This window comes from Thalia democratica, chromosome 5 (assembly GCF_965202585.1).
Source record: "Thalia democratica chromosome 5, ktThaDemo2.hap1.1, whole genome shotgun sequence".
Taxonomy (NCBI): Eukaryota; Metazoa; Chordata; class Thaliacea; order Salpida; family Salpidae; genus Thalia; species Thalia democratica.
In genome coordinates, this window is record NC_139169.1 from 52,438,215 (window position 1) to 52,453,952 (window position 15,738).

Consider the following 15,738-nt stretch of genomic DNA (forward strand, 5'->3'; position numbering starts at 1 on the left):
ATCAATGTATTGATTAATGTTGCTATCACCCTCTTTTGCCTTTAGTATCTTCATGCTGACGAGTTGTTAGACCAACCTTGTAAAATTCTTTACGGTCTTTACCCATTCCAACTAGACATGCCGGATTTAAAACAGGAGACCAACAGTCATTCTTGTTTTAACTTTTTAAAGTATAGCAAATATAATAGTTTACATTCATTGCGAAATGACTTGAATAAAATGTAAGAAACTTAACCTATTTTTTAGCAAATCTTGAATTGAAGTATAAGCAGCACATCCTAACTCTACTTCTTAGGACTTTAAACTACATAAGTAACTAAAAATAAAAAGTTTATTAATAATTTTCAATGCACAGTAAACCACAACTTTTATACCTCTAAACTGTTTGATTTTGTTTAACTTTAGTCATGATAAATATAAATTTAAAACTAAAAAAAAACTACTATATTAATTCTAAGAATATTGAAAAACTAGCTGCAAGGCTAAACAATTTTTAAATAAGCACTTGAAAACCAAAAAAAATAGTTTTTTCGAAAAAATTATTAAAACTGGATTAACTAAATCTCATTTAAGATCTAGAAAAAACTTTCCCTGAGATTTTTTTAAAATCTTAAAACTTATATGAAATTTTTAGAAAAAATCAAAACTGCCCTGAGATTTTCTACAATTTGAAAATTCCTTAAGTTTCCTTAAGTGTGTGGCAACTCTGGCTTAAGATAAAAAGTTATGATTTGTAATACATGACACAGAAGCTCTTTATAAAATCTTTATGTAAATACTTTTAACAATATACTTTTAGTCCTAAATTATATCACTAAGTAACATATTATTTTAGTGACATAACAAGAAAAATAAGAAGTAACTCCTAACCAATATTTTTAAAAGAATATTTCACTAACTACTTTTTTAGTTTAACAAAAGTTGGTATTTTATAACAACTTCATATACGAAATCATTTAGCTTTTACCAACCAGTAGCTTTAAGTTATTACAAACTAACATATATAAGCTCAATACAAAACCAAAAAATAACAGACCAGAGTCGTTGCTGTACATTGTCTCATTACATTCACAATATCTTTTTGAAAACTTTTCTAACTGCAAGTCTTTGTCATGTGTTTCACCTATTAGATCAACCTTACTGAAGTACTCCCTGTTTTATTAAAAACATGTTTTATAAACGAAACAAAATTTTAAAGATGTAGTTATTTCTTTGTTTATAGAAAAATATTTTAGTTTTTAACAATGACGACGAGTGGATTGTGTATTGGAGCAATTCTTCACCTGAAAAGAAAAAAAACTAAAAACATTTTTAAGTTTTTCAAGAAGTATTTTTTTATAAAACTGCATTTTCGATAAAAGACATTTAGTTCAAAAATCGGGTGCATTTGTCAAACGAAACAGCACATTTTAGAAAAAAAAACACTTTTATTATTAATTTTCAAAGGATTGTGAGCTTAGGTTTAGGTTGTGACTTTAAACTTACCATTTATATGAAAAATTGAACTATTATCTTTATACAAGCTAATGTAAATATATAATAAAAAAAAAAACAAATATTAAGATTACTAATAATACTTACTCTGTAAAACATTCTATCGAATTTAAATAAATTTTTAAAATTTTAATAAAAACAAAAGCAAATTTTATATTCAAAAAAGTTTTGCTTTGGTACTGAAATTTATAAGAAAGTTTAAATATAAATCACTTATTTTAAAAGTTCGGAAGATTTATTAATTAGTTTCATTTAGCACATCGTCAGAGTAAAGTTGCTAAAAACTGATAAAAGTATGTATATTATAAATTTTAGCTTAGTATAAGGATTTCTAAATATCTAGCTGGAAATAATTACGTCGTAAATAATCAAAAGCAAAAATCTGTGTAACGGTTTAAAAAAGAATCAAGTTATACTTTATAGATTTAAAGTTAAAATTTAATATAAAATTAATAGAATGAAAACACTTAAGATTGTATAAATTTTAATTGAAACGGAATTAAAAAGTAAAACGATACACAATTTTTTGTTTTTAATGTGGTCTCTTTTTGTAATGTTTTACTTTTTAATTTCGTTTCGAGTAAAACTTTTTCAGTCTTAAATATTTTCATTCTATTAACTCTATCTTAAATTTTAACTTTAGTTCTGTTAAGTTTAACTTGATTCTATTTTAAAACTTTACTCAGATTTTCAAATTTAACTCTTTATGACGTAACTATTTTAAGCTAGAGCTTTAAAAATCCTTATACTAAGCTAAAATTTGTAGTAAATAATTTTATCAGTTTTTAACTTTACTCTGACTATGTACTAAACGAAGTTAATTAATAAACCATCTTAACTTTTAATATGAGTGATTTGTATTTAAATTTTCTATTATCCGAATATTAAAAAAAAATAGCATGTCAAACTGTAACAGATTTCATTTGAAGTAATTTGAAACTTAAAGCAAGAGATAAATACATAAACTTCTTTTATAATACATTAGAGGAGTGCAGTTCTAAATAAGAACCTTACTTTTGACAAATTGTTACACATATTGTTCTAAAAATTAAAAAATGTACCTATATTATTGAAAACCTTTTTAAAATTACTTCCTAATTTTAACTAGATCCATAATTTATTTTTTAATCTGTGTATATGTAGAAATTTTTTTTTTTCAGTATGAGTCATAATTACTTAATGGAGAGACTATTAAGAGGTGAATTTGTAAAGGTTTGCAATAATACGTATACAAAATTACATAGCTGTACGTGCAGACAATTTATCAAAAATAAAGTTCTGGTTTTCAAACAGAACTGTCCTCTGAAAAGAAGAGTTGTCACAAACTCAAGCGACTCAACTGGGTGAAAGTAAAAACCATAAGTGTTGAAAAATTTAAAAAATTTTAAATCATACTACAGTGCTTCCTCGCTAATCCGGCCAAGTTTGGCAAGATTTTTTGAAAATACGGCCGGATTTGCTTTCGGCCGGATAAGAACAAAATATTGCTTTTTTTACAAATTATCTACCTTAGTTATATTATGAATGTGTATAACAAAACGTACTATAAAATTTCTGTTAATATAATTTATTTTACTTTATTAAAAGAAAAAAGAATTAAAACAGACAGAACTAAACGAAACAAAATTTTATAAGTTCAAAATTAATGGAAAAAACTACACTGTTAACACTTTAACTAAATTAAGATTTTTTTTTGAAAAAAGAAAGAATGGAAGATTGTTTTACAGTGCTTTCTCGTTTCTTAGCAGAAAACTCACGAAATTTCAGACTGACACATCTTCAGTTGTGGCTTTTGGTTGGAAACGATAGTAAGCTAAGTAATCGTCCATTTTCTGCATGGCTTCAGCATGAGAAAATGGACACTTAGAAGGCTGGGAAACACCAATTTCATCTTCAACAACTTCAACAGCATCTTTTTCGTTATCCCAAGTAACCAGTTCAACAATTCCTTGCTCGTCCATATGCTCATATCCAGGACCATCGCAACTCATCCATCTTTGAATATCATCTTCTGTAAATGTGATATTTAATCTCGCAAATTGCTGTACAAACTTGTTGTCTTGAGTTTTTTCTGAAGGGTCTATGTTTTGCATGGAAGAGCTTTGCTGTAATGGCATTAATTTCTTCCATGAGTTTCTAATGGAAGAAGGCTTTACTATACCCCAAGCAGATGAAACGGTGTCGACAACTTTTGTCATGTCGATATTTTTTAAAAATCTTTAATTGTGAAAGTTGATTGCGATATAAGATCTCTAAGAATCGACTTTCTATAAACCATTTTATGGACTCCTCCTTTTCGGCATTAAACTTTTTGAACTTTTCTTCGCCTCTCAAAATGTCATTTAGAGTTGACATACCAATGTTAAACTGGCTCATTATAACAGCTTTAGGCACATTATTGTTTGCCATTTCGCAAACTTTTAATTTGTTTTCAATTGTTAGTTGAACGCGTTTTCGTTTCTTTGCTATCATATCCATTTTTTGACCAGATATGTTGATTGTAGTATATTAAAGTGTAACTTGCTTAGCAAAGACAGAAAAATTGCAAATGAATAATAAACAAGTTTGTTACAACTAAGCGGGAAAAGTATGAAAAAAAACTTAAGATTATACAAATAATAATTATTATGACGTAACAATATATTGCTTGCATACTTATAAAACGTAAATTGAATACTTTTTCGAAGTAAAATGAAATTAAACGCTAAAGTAAATAAGTCGACTTCTCGATTAAAACCGGCCGGATTAGCGAGGAACCGGATTAGCGAGGACCGGATTAGCGAGAAAGCACTGTATTAAACTAATTTTTTTTTCTAAAATTTTATGTTATAAAACTATCTTCAAAAACTGTTCTTTTGAGTTTGTTGCTTTTTTCAAAGTAAAATACTTATTTAATTGCTAAATAATTAACTTTTAAAATATAAATTTATCAAAAATATTAGTCTTTTAGTAAAAAACTAATAAAGTAGTACATAAAAAAAACTAGGTAATTTAAGCAACTTAATTTTCAAAAACTTTGTTTTCTTTTTACATAAGTTTTCTTTAATATCTCCATACTGTTTTTGCTTAGTTCTGAAAGTTTTTTTTTTTGATCAAACATGATTTTAGCTTTGTTTTTTATTAATAAGCAATTTTTTACTATTCAAAATATTAATTTAAGCAAAAAGTTAACTATTTTAAGCAAGACCTTTAAAAATCCTTATACTAACCTAAATTTATAACATGTATAATATCTATAATATAATATTTATGATATAAAATGTTAAAAAAGATCTTAGCAAATCAAGTTTATTGGAATATATGATAATAACAAATTTATTAGTATTCATTTTTTTATAGAGCTCAGTTTAAGTGTGTTGACTCGTTTAACACACAGAAACATATGTCAGTGTAAAAAAAGAAGAATACTGTATAATTTGTTATTAAGCATTTTTTTATTCATATATTAATGTCAATAATGTTTTAATGTCCTTAATTGGCTCAAAAGAAAAGTGTTTAAGTCAGAAAAAAAAAATTTTGACAATGACAAATTTTTCGGACCCATTAACAATCATAACATGCGTCGCAATTGGTTTCTTTTTTGCTTGGATCCGGTACCGGACGGATTCTAATTTTTTTAAAAGATTTGGATCTGGCGGGATCCTAGCTGATATTTGCCCGGATCTGGATCCAGCTAGATTGAAAAGATTTTGTTTTCCGCGATCAGCTTGTTTGAGTTATATATAGTTAGATTAATGTGTTTTGAGACTCAATATATATATAATTATTCAAGCAAACAGACTAATTTAAGTTTAGTTAATACAATCATTTCTTGTAAACATACATCCATAGTGATAAAAATAGTGAATTGTTAATTTAAAGTTTTTTGCAGATTATAATCTTCTACTGACTCTTTAGTTTAGTTCTATTTACAAATTTAAAATAATTTCTTTTTTAATATAAAACATACATTTAAACTTTAATGTATTTTAATTTACTAAGTACTTCACTGATACAATGCTTCCTCAGACTTATGAAAGTTTAAATATAAAATACAAACTGAGTCATCAGAAGCTTCGTTTTTGTCATTTAAGAGTGACATATGGACAAATTCGAAGACAAAGACATCAAACCTTTCTTAAACAGCGTATTGGTTGAATGAAAGCTTTAAGTACAAACTCTGAGGTTTGCACTGTAAGAAAATAGAAGTTTCTCACACTGGCTTTAATACTTATTTTAACATAAAGGATATACTTGAAAATTTGGGTATTAGTATGAATCGCATTCACGTTTTTCTAAGCGACAATGCATTTAACATGAAGGGTGGGATATTATTGTTAGAATCCTTTTCAGCACCCTGTTTCATTCACACGCTTCAACTGATAATTAAAGATTCACTGTTTTCAGAAAATAACACAAGTCTGTTAATAGCCTAGGCCGTCAAACTGTTGACCACTTTAATCATTATTCTACAGCGTGCGAGAAACTAAAATAAATACAGGTCACTTTAGGTTGATCAGTGTCAATGCAAAAAGCCTTGCTATTTGTGCAAGATGTTGAAAAAAGGTGGAACTTAAACTGTCTTATGCTGAAAAGACTAGAAAAATTAAAAACATGGTTCCAGAACTACGTGGCTAACAACAAACTCAAAATCAAAAGGCGAAAATATTCTTAAAGCTGATGAGTTGAAACTTGTTAGCCTCTTTAATGAACTGCTCGAACCTTTTCATGTAGTAACGCAGCAGTGTATTAAAAACAACACATTGCTGTCAAGTGCAATCCCGCAGCAGTACTTAAAATTTTTTAATAACAAAGCTAGTAGTCCACCAGTAAAAGTAGCTCTAGAACCTTAGCAACCTACCTTGGCAAAAAATATTGAAGGGGCTTTTTAAAGAAGGTTTTATACTATCTTTATCTATACTAAGGTTTGGAAGAAAGGTTTGAGTACATTATGAATAAAACTTTCTTAAGTTAACACATAACTTAATTAATTTTCATTTCTATTCTTTCATTTTATTGTTTTATTTCTTTAGGTTTAAAAGTTCAGATTAAAAAATTCAACTTTTTAGCTCGTAATAAATTGTAGAAGCATGTGGTGTACGACTCGATAACCGAAAGGTTTTTTCGTACACCAGGTCCTTATACCAAACTCTCTGAGCGCTTTTTTATCGTTCAATAAACAATATGTATATCAAGAACTGCAAACAAATAAACCTTCATGATAACGACTTGTTTTTACTCACGACAGCTGTTGATTCATGGTATTGACTCGACTTTTTCCTGCTAATCTCAAACAGAAGGTTGTAAGGCTACTGAAATCAGAAGTAAAAAATCATAGTTGTTGTGAGACTGGTCAAAGTAATAAACCTAATATAAGCAGTAAACCTAAGGTCAACTACCTAAAAATGATGTTCCTAAAATTTTTTGTCGTTTAACTACATTTAAATAGGAAACAAGTGCAAACACTTACGAAAGTGAGCAACAAGATTCGGTTAAATCAAGAGATTGAGACAGAAATAAACTTTTTTTGAATGAAGAAAATTTATCTGCTGAAGAAGTTAAAGAAGTTGAACTCCTGTCTTGGTGGATATTAAGTAAGAAAAAATCCCCTTATCTTGCAAAGTTTACAAGTAGGTATATTTCGGCACCACCATCTTCTGTTTACTCTTAAAGGTTATTTTCAGAAGCTGGTAAACTGTACAAACAAAGGCGAAACCGATTGCTTCCAAAAACCGGCGAAAAACTTTTATTTCTTCATGGCAATTTAAAAAAACAAGAGTAGGTTTCTTAGTAGATTAATGGCCTTGATATGAGTAGCTGCTAATACTAAATTACTTACTTTTATATATGTAAACAGTTGCTAAGGAAGTTATTGTAAATCTTATAGTTCGAACTTTTGTAAATAAATGTATAATGTAAAGCTTATCATTAAAAAAAAAGTTCATTGTTTTATAAAGCATTGTAACCTTTAATTTCTTTTACGTCAAACAAGGTACAAAATTCAAGTTTAGTCGTACAAGTAGCTTTAAATTTATCATTTGAAATTCAGATTTCATATAGGTAGACTTTTTTACAACGTTCTTTTTCCTAGTGTTCAAATAAAATACTTAAAAATAATATTGTGTTTTTTTTACAAAATATTTGTGATAAACAATTTTTACTAATTAAAGGTATTATAATAGTTAAATATTATAAGTTTGTTTTCTATTGAAACTACATATATCTTTAAACATATAGGATTCATATCTGGCCAGATCTTAAATTTTAAAATAGATCGGGTTCCGGATCCGGCCGTTTTTTTACATAGCTCCGTTGAAGTGTGTTAACCCGTTAACACACAGAAACATGTGTTAGTGTAATAAAGAAAGATTACTGTTCAATTTGTTATTAATACAATTGTATGTTGTCCAACAAATGATGCCCAATCGCCGAGAAGTATTTTTTCCTTGGTTTCTCCGAACGGCCGATGCTGATCGATTTTTACATGAAACCTTTGAAATGTTTTTCCCACGTAGTCACTACCACAGTGACAACTAAATTTATAGATGATGTTACTTTTTCATGGGTGGAAGAAACATCTTAAGCCTTACTACGAAAGTACTAAAATAAATTTAAGGAAAATGAAATGTATTCTGTTATATTTTTAAATAAGTTATGCACCGGAAAAAAATGTTCAAATTTAATTAATTACTAATTTATAATTAAAATTTTTTTTACATTTATTTGATCATATTTTACTAAATTGTGTGATAAAATTTTTAAAAATTAGTGATCATTAAATGTTTAATAAAATATTAAGTCAGATAAGGATGAGCCAATTGGTATTTGTATAAATTGCCTAAAGTTTGCAAGCTACCAATATTCTTGATAACATTTACACAAAGTCTGTCAACCTAGAACAGGGGTAAGCAAACTGTGGCCCACGTAGTCAAAATCTGCAGCCCGCAAGGTCCTTTTAAGCAAAAAATATACATTTCAAAAACAATAAAAATTGTAGGTTTTCTAATAAAAACTTACAGTTTGGCTCTTAATTCAGTAAATACTCTCTTTACTAGTGCTGTAATATTGCTTAATTTATCATCTTTTTGATCCTATATAACATTTTTCTACTGATTACTAGAACTTATTTTTAAATAAAAGCGACCCTCAAAGGTTTTTTTCTAAATAGTGCGGCCGCGAGCAATTTTTTCTAGGAAAATTGACCCGCGAGTTAATAAGGCTGGAGAAGCTATACTCACCTCTTAAAAACTTTCAAAATATTTTGAAAACCACTTGGAGATTAACAAAAAGTATCTTCTAAACCCAAACGACAAACTACACTAACAGACATGTTTTCAAAAGCATCTAGGTCTAAATAAAAGTCAATTCCATTGTTCTCTAATTTCGTTAATATCGCATTTAAAAAATTTCTACACTTATTTTGTAATCATGGGGTGTGTAAATTGGAATTCCACTGATCAGTATTTTTGTTTATCTATTTTTTTATTTTTATATACTTTTAAAATTTATGTTTCAATCATCGGGTATGTAAATTATAATTCCACTGTTTTAATTTCGTTTATCTAAATTTTTTTGTGACTTTTAAGTACTTTTCATTTCTATGTTTAACTCGGGAACGGGTCACTTTTGCATGAGGGGAAAAATTTTTCACGGCGACTCTTTTGCACGAGCGTCTCTTTAAGCACAAGGGGACACTTATGCACGGCGTCACTTTTGCACGTAGGGTCACTTTTGCATGAAGAGTCATTTTTGTACGAGAGTATTAACTTAACAATTAAAAACAAAGATAAAAAATATAAAAAGATTTATTATAAAAAAAAAAAGTTACTGACCGAGGAAGGGTTAGTGGTAACAGTGATAATAAAAATAAAATTCAAGTAGAAAAAATTACAAAACAAAATAAAAGCTAGACAAAAAAAAACTAAAAAAAAATACTGACTGAGGGTAAAGGTTAGTGATAACAGTGATAGAAAAAATATATACCTAATAAAAATCATCAAAAAAAAACAGGAAAAAATAATATAAATACATTAAAAAAAAAATACCAACCGTAGGTAAGGGTTAGGGGTAATGGTGAAAGTAAAAAAAAAACTAAACTATTTTTTTTTTCAACTTGTGCAAAAGTGACGCTCTGTGAAAAAGTGTCCCCTCATACTAAAGTGACGCTTGTACAAAAGAGTCGCCGTGCAAAATTGTTAACTTGTGCAAAAGTGACCCTGCGTGTAAAAGTGTCCCCTCGTGCTAAAGTGACGCTCGTGCAAAAGTGTCCCCTTGTGCAAAAGTGACACCCACCCGTTTTACTCATAAGGTATGAAAATGTAAACTGCACTGTTAGCTATTTTTGTAAAGAAAGTTAACTTTGTTTTAAATATTAAATTTGAAAAAAATTTGTAAGTTCATAACTTCTTTTCTGGTTCCTTTAGAATTAATTTATTTTGAAATATAATCCCTTTTGTATTAATACTTTTAGTTTTTAATTTTAAACTAAAAAAAATCATTTTTTTGACTAAAAAGTGCGTACCATACTGGCATTTCGTACCTAGGAATTGCGTACCTAAGTGGTAGGTTGATGTATAATGTATTTATTTACTTATTATCTTATCTTAAATGACATTTTATTATTTATAAAAAAATCAAACTATTGAAAGAAAGAGTTATATTTCAGTTTAAAAATTGTTTTTTTTTTTTTGCTCTATTTATTAATTCAAGTATTTGAAATTGTTTTTTAATTGACAAAAGTCAAAGTTCTCAATTTATTAGAACTATTTAATTTTATTTGAAACGTCATAATGTGTTTTTTTGTGTGATTCTTTAAAAATTTTGCTATGTACTTTATTTCGTTCTGAAGATATGTGTTAAACATTGAAACTGAGTAAACGATACAAAAATTAGTTGTTTTATTTCATTATAAATATTAATTCAAGTATATATTTAATATTTCTCAATGTATTGACCTAACAAGGGAACTCAACATTAGTATATGCCAAAACAAATAAATTTAGTAACTTTTTACTTCAATAAATAATTTATAATAAATCAAAACTAGTATTTTTTAAAACACAAAAATACATTCTAATTGACAGTTTAAGTTTATGTAAATATCACCTCAAAGCAACATCAACAGTTTTGTTGTGGAAATTAAACAGCTTCATGAAATATTCTGTCACCATAATGCTGAACTTATCACTGTCAAATAATAATTATTAAAGTATTTACAATCAGTTTAAGAATTTGAAGCTGCTGTCTTGTATTTAAAATAAATACAGATATAAAAACAATAAAAACTAATAATATGATCAAAATAGATAATGATTAAACTAAAAAGGAACTACATTAAAACATGTTTATTAGTCAATTTTATAAAAAAAAACATATGATCAAATTATGAGCAATAAACGTAAAATCATAATATAAAGCTTTTATCAAAAATTTAAAACACATTCAAAATATTTATTTAATTAATACAAAAACATTAAAAATTTTACATATAAAAGTATTAGACAAACTAAGTAAGAAGTTTAAACAGCATATTTTTATTATATTACTATAATTTTTGAACATATAAAAGCTATTTCAGTTAGTTTGAGTTTGCTAAGTTGGAAAACTAAGAAGGTAATGACTTTTGGTAAAGTTAAAATTTTCTAATAAAACTGACAATGATAAATTTTCTATCATTTTGTTTAAAAACTTTTTAGTAAAATTATTTATTTTAAAAAAATTTTTATAGACAACATTAAATTCTTCAAAAAAAAGTTTGGAACTAATCTAAATTATTTCAATCTGAGTGGTCTGAGTAAATTGCAACGTGACTTTTATGAGGGACTCAAATATTTTCAAGAAGCAATATAAAATTGTAGGTATCTAACTTATTGCTGATATTTGTAAGTTTTGCTAACTTTATGTTAATATGTATAATATAAAAAAATTTAGGCTAATAAAATATATTTAAGTTAGTAGTTAAAGAACATCAGGGTCCAAAATTACCAAAAGTATATTCTAATGCAATAAATAATTTTTTTACATAACAAAATCAACCTACTTATGAAATAAATATTGTTCAGCAATTTTTTTGTCATAAGACTCAAAAAGTTTTTTTGATACATTCTTTGCCTTGACATCTAACGTGAGCTTTGATACGTTTGTGCTTTCATTTATAACTTTAACATTATCTTTACTTAACTCTTGCAGTTTTAAGCTATCATTGGTTAGGTTTATACCACCCTCAATTTTTTGTTTATTAATGATATTTCTTGCATCAACAGGAGTTTCTTGTGACTTTGAATGTTTTTCTAAAATATATTTATATCTATTTGGTTAAAAACTATATTGCTTATATATTTAAAATATTAAACAATATTTTATATATATTTATTCTTTCAAAAATTTATTTTACAAACTAAGTTTCGGTCAAAGACCTCTTCAGTGCTTAAATAAATCTTATTCAAATTGTTCTATTTGAATAAGATTTATTTAAGCACTGAAGAGGTCTTTGACCGAAACTTAGTTTGTAAAATAAATTTTTGAAAGAATAAATATATTACTTCTCCTCCAGCAGTTGAGATCTCTCTATTTGTTTTCTTAAAACCAAAACATATTACAATATTTTATATGTTTAAAATATTTAACAATCAAAAGTTAATAAAACTATTTTCTAACCAACACTAATAAAAAAAATAACATATAACAGGGTTGCCACTCTCTGAGACAAAAAAGCCAGCCTGAATCAACCTCAGTTAAAATATTATAGTAGAAATTAATATGAAGCAAAATTTAAAAATAAAATTACTATAAATGAAGTTTAAAATACCTGAATCACCAAAATTTTGCAACTTTAGTCTGACTTTAAGGGATTTTTAATTAAATTTTTACCATTTGAAGGCTTTGGAATTTAAGGAATTTTGTAAATTTAAACTGACAAAATATGGCTTTTTTTTAAACTTAGTAAAATTTCCTGACTTTTCCTGATTTTTTTCAAAAAACCCCGTTTTCTCCTGAATTTTCATGACTTTTGTCTTTTTTTTGTTTTTCCCAACTTTTCCTGATTTCCTGACTTTTCCTGACCTTGTGGCAACCCTGATTTTGTATACTGAACAAGAAGAATTCACTAAGAATATTATTACATTGTTTATGGTTACTACTACAAGCTTAAAACGGTTGGTATGCATGTAGGTTTATACAATCTTAATTGTTTGTAAAATAATATTTTTAAGGGTTGCAACAAGATCAGGCTACTTTGAAGAACTCAGGTAAGTTTCAAACTTAAGAAAAATTCAAAAAGTTTTTTTTTGTTTTCATAATTAATTAAATGTATTTTAGTGTGCAAAGAAAAATCTTTGCACACTAAATAAGGGATAATCAATGTTGTTTCCTTTCCATTGTAAAATACGGCTACACCTAAAAAAATTTTTTTATTTATTTAACAATCCAGCTATCTACGTACAAAAAATATACACAATGTGCACAAAAATTTTAAGATGATGAGAACAACTGCATCCAGCTAATTATTTTCTATTTATAATTCTGAAGTTAGCAGTGAGACGAATATTTTTATCTCTTAACTGAAACAGACATAGTAAAATTAATAAAAATGAAATAGTAGTACACAAGTCTGTAAAATATTTTAAAAATAAAATTGAATGAACTCAAGTTCATTTAAAATATAACGAAATCTTTAAACTAGCTTTTTTTTTTTCTAAATTAGTCTGAATTTCTAAAAATTCAAACTAGCAAGAGTTAGCCTGAGTAACTAAAGGGTGTGGCAAACCTTATATCATAATCTGTTTTTAATAAATAGATTACTTTAGTATAATTAAGTATTTTAAATTATTAAAATTAATTGTATTAAAATGTTTAAGTTTTGCTAAACTTTTGTAACAAGAATATCAGTTTAAATTTTTTGATAAAACTTACACGCACCATATATAAATACTTCTGAAATAGTTTCATCATGTTTTTCAAGGTTTACAGGTTGATTTACATAATTATGCAAGCTTTCTGTTTTTTTCAAAACTAAACTTTGATTAGGTTCCTTCTTTATTATGCTGCTTTTTTCTTGAGTAAGAGGTTGTATATTTTCCACAGATTGATGAAAATTGCTCATTACAGCTATACTTTTCTCCTCATTTATAATTTTATTTTTTTCTATTGTATGAAATCCACTATCTCTTTTTGTAAAACGTTCCGGATCTATTTAGAATAATCACTGTATTAACAACTATATAAGAATGTTTTTACTTAAACTTATTGTTAAAAAAAAAACAATTTTGAATGAATCATAAATACAAAACTATAAAAACTCTAAGTTGTTTTATTTAAATACAACCCTAAAATTTAAATTTAAATTAGCAGTTTGTACATTTAGTCAAGAGCTGTAAAATATTTTTGATCTAAAACGATGTAACATAAGGTTTCTACTCAAGACAAAAAAAACTGACTTGAGTGACAAAATACTACCCAGAGTACTACAATACTGCAACTGCTTTACATGCAGTTAGCAATAACAAAAATATACATATAAACAATTCTAATATTCTAGCTGTTTATTACACATAGTGCTAAACTATGTGTAGCTTTTTATAGATTAGAAAAAATAAAAAATTTTTATCATTAAAAAACATATTTACAATTAGAGCAATAGATTTTGCAAAATAAAACAACAAATAATATGGTAAAACAAGTACATTTTAGATATACTTTAATTAATTTTATTTTAAAAGAGATAATTATAATTTTTTAATTTTTTCTGTCAAAATTGTGCTTTATTCCCTAAGATATTATCCAAAATATTAGAAGTTATTGGCATTATTTTTTCATAAATAATAATGTTTATTTTTGTTAAGCTTAAAAATTTAAATTAACAATTCTATCAATAACAGTATTAATGCATTGAAATTATTAAATATATGTAAAAAGTTAACATGTTAAGGTTTTACAACACAAAATCAAAACTTAAACAAAAATTTCTTAATGTATGTATAAAACAACAAAAACAAATGAAATGTTGAAAATAAACTTTTGTATTGATTAGACTGTCAGATTTATTTAAGTTAAATATCATTATAAATAATTCTAATACCTGAGTTACAATCTATATTTATTAAAAGACTTTATTCTAAAAACTTGTTTGAATAACACTGTAAACTTTACACAGTGCATAGATAATTTGTGTTAGTTTAACTAACATTTATAATTAGTTATTAACATTAAGAAACAAATGTTAATTCAAAGATGAAATAATACAAAAAATTTTAATTAATAGTAATATATGACAAAAACCAGTTATGTATTTTGTATTGTACTTCTTATTCATAACCATACTAAACTTATTTGCTATAGTTTTGCAAAATTTCACTTTTAAGATCAGTTATTATGCATTAAATCACTTTAAAGATTATAATTTTATACTAGTTCATAGAGAACAAAACTACAACTAACTTGTTTCTGGTTGTATTTTTCCATCATGGTTTGGAAAAACTTTTATGCACACTTCTTGATTTAACTTGATAGCTTCACTTACCTCCAGGTTTCTGTCTAACAAACTTTGAGACTGATTTTCAACTACTTTATTTATTTTTGTATCACTTGCACTATCAACTTCAACTCTGTTATATAGTTCTAGTGCAGATTTCATCATTAAAACACAAAATAATCAATGAACCTGTTTATGATTTCATTGTAAAAAAATTGGTTGAATTTTGCTAGTAATATAAATTTTAGTAGAATTTTGAATAGAAAACTTTTTTTAATGGTAGAAAAACATCAAGACTCACTTTTCCCTCTACAACAATAAGCATTTTATGAAGGTCAAGCAAGCAATTTGTCATCACCTGTAATTCTACCTCCCCCTTTAAAATTAACACTGAACTAACCAAAAAAAATTAAATAAAAAAACTATCTATTTGACTGAAAAAAAAATTCCTTGGTGATAGGTCATTTGACAAACACTCACAAGGTTAAAATATCAACACTTAAAACTACAAAGTATGGGAAAATCATTAAGGTCAAATCTCCAAGCAAATACCTGCCAACACTATAACAAAAAACACATGAACAATCCAATCATGTGATCACTGCGACCAAGGCAAACTCACAATCAGCTGCTGCAAACTTAAATAAACTAATATCTAATTGAAAGTATTAAGTTCTGTAAAAAAAATAAAGACAAAGAAATACTGTAAGTAGAAAAAAAATAATAATAGTGTATGTATTGAAAAAAATATTTATCAATAACAAAATAAATATTATATAAATTTTTTAGTATTAAGG

The 15,738-nt window shown here is 26.4% G+C and overlaps 1 protein-coding gene across 2 annotated transcripts in view; it reads right to left on the bottom strand.

Annotated features, from left to right (window-relative positions):
- Nucleotides 1–15,372, bottom strand: part of LOC145835735 (PH and SEC7 domain-containing protein 3-like) — a 38,844-nt gene extending 23,472 nt beyond the window's left edge. For both annotated transcript variants that reach the window (XM_082943443.1, XM_082943442.1), the window contains exons 1-6: nucleotides 15,243–15,372; nucleotides 14,908–15,130; nucleotides 13,390–13,659; nucleotides 11,513–11,762; nucleotides 10,579–10,659; nucleotides 1,037–1,152 (exon numbers count right to left, since the gene is read on the bottom strand). In XM_082943443.1, coding sequence (XP_082799569.1) covers nucleotides 1,037–1,152; nucleotides 10,579–10,659; nucleotides 11,513–11,762; nucleotides 13,390–13,659; nucleotides 14,908–15,106 — 916 coding nt within the window. In that variant the 5' untranslated portion in view covers nucleotides 15,107–15,130; nucleotides 15,243–15,372. The remainder of the gene's footprint in view (nucleotides 1–1,036; nucleotides 1,153–10,578; nucleotides 10,660–11,512; nucleotides 11,763–13,389; nucleotides 13,660–14,907; nucleotides 15,131–15,242) is intronic.
- Between the last annotated feature and the right edge of the window lie 366 nt (nucleotides 15,373–15,738).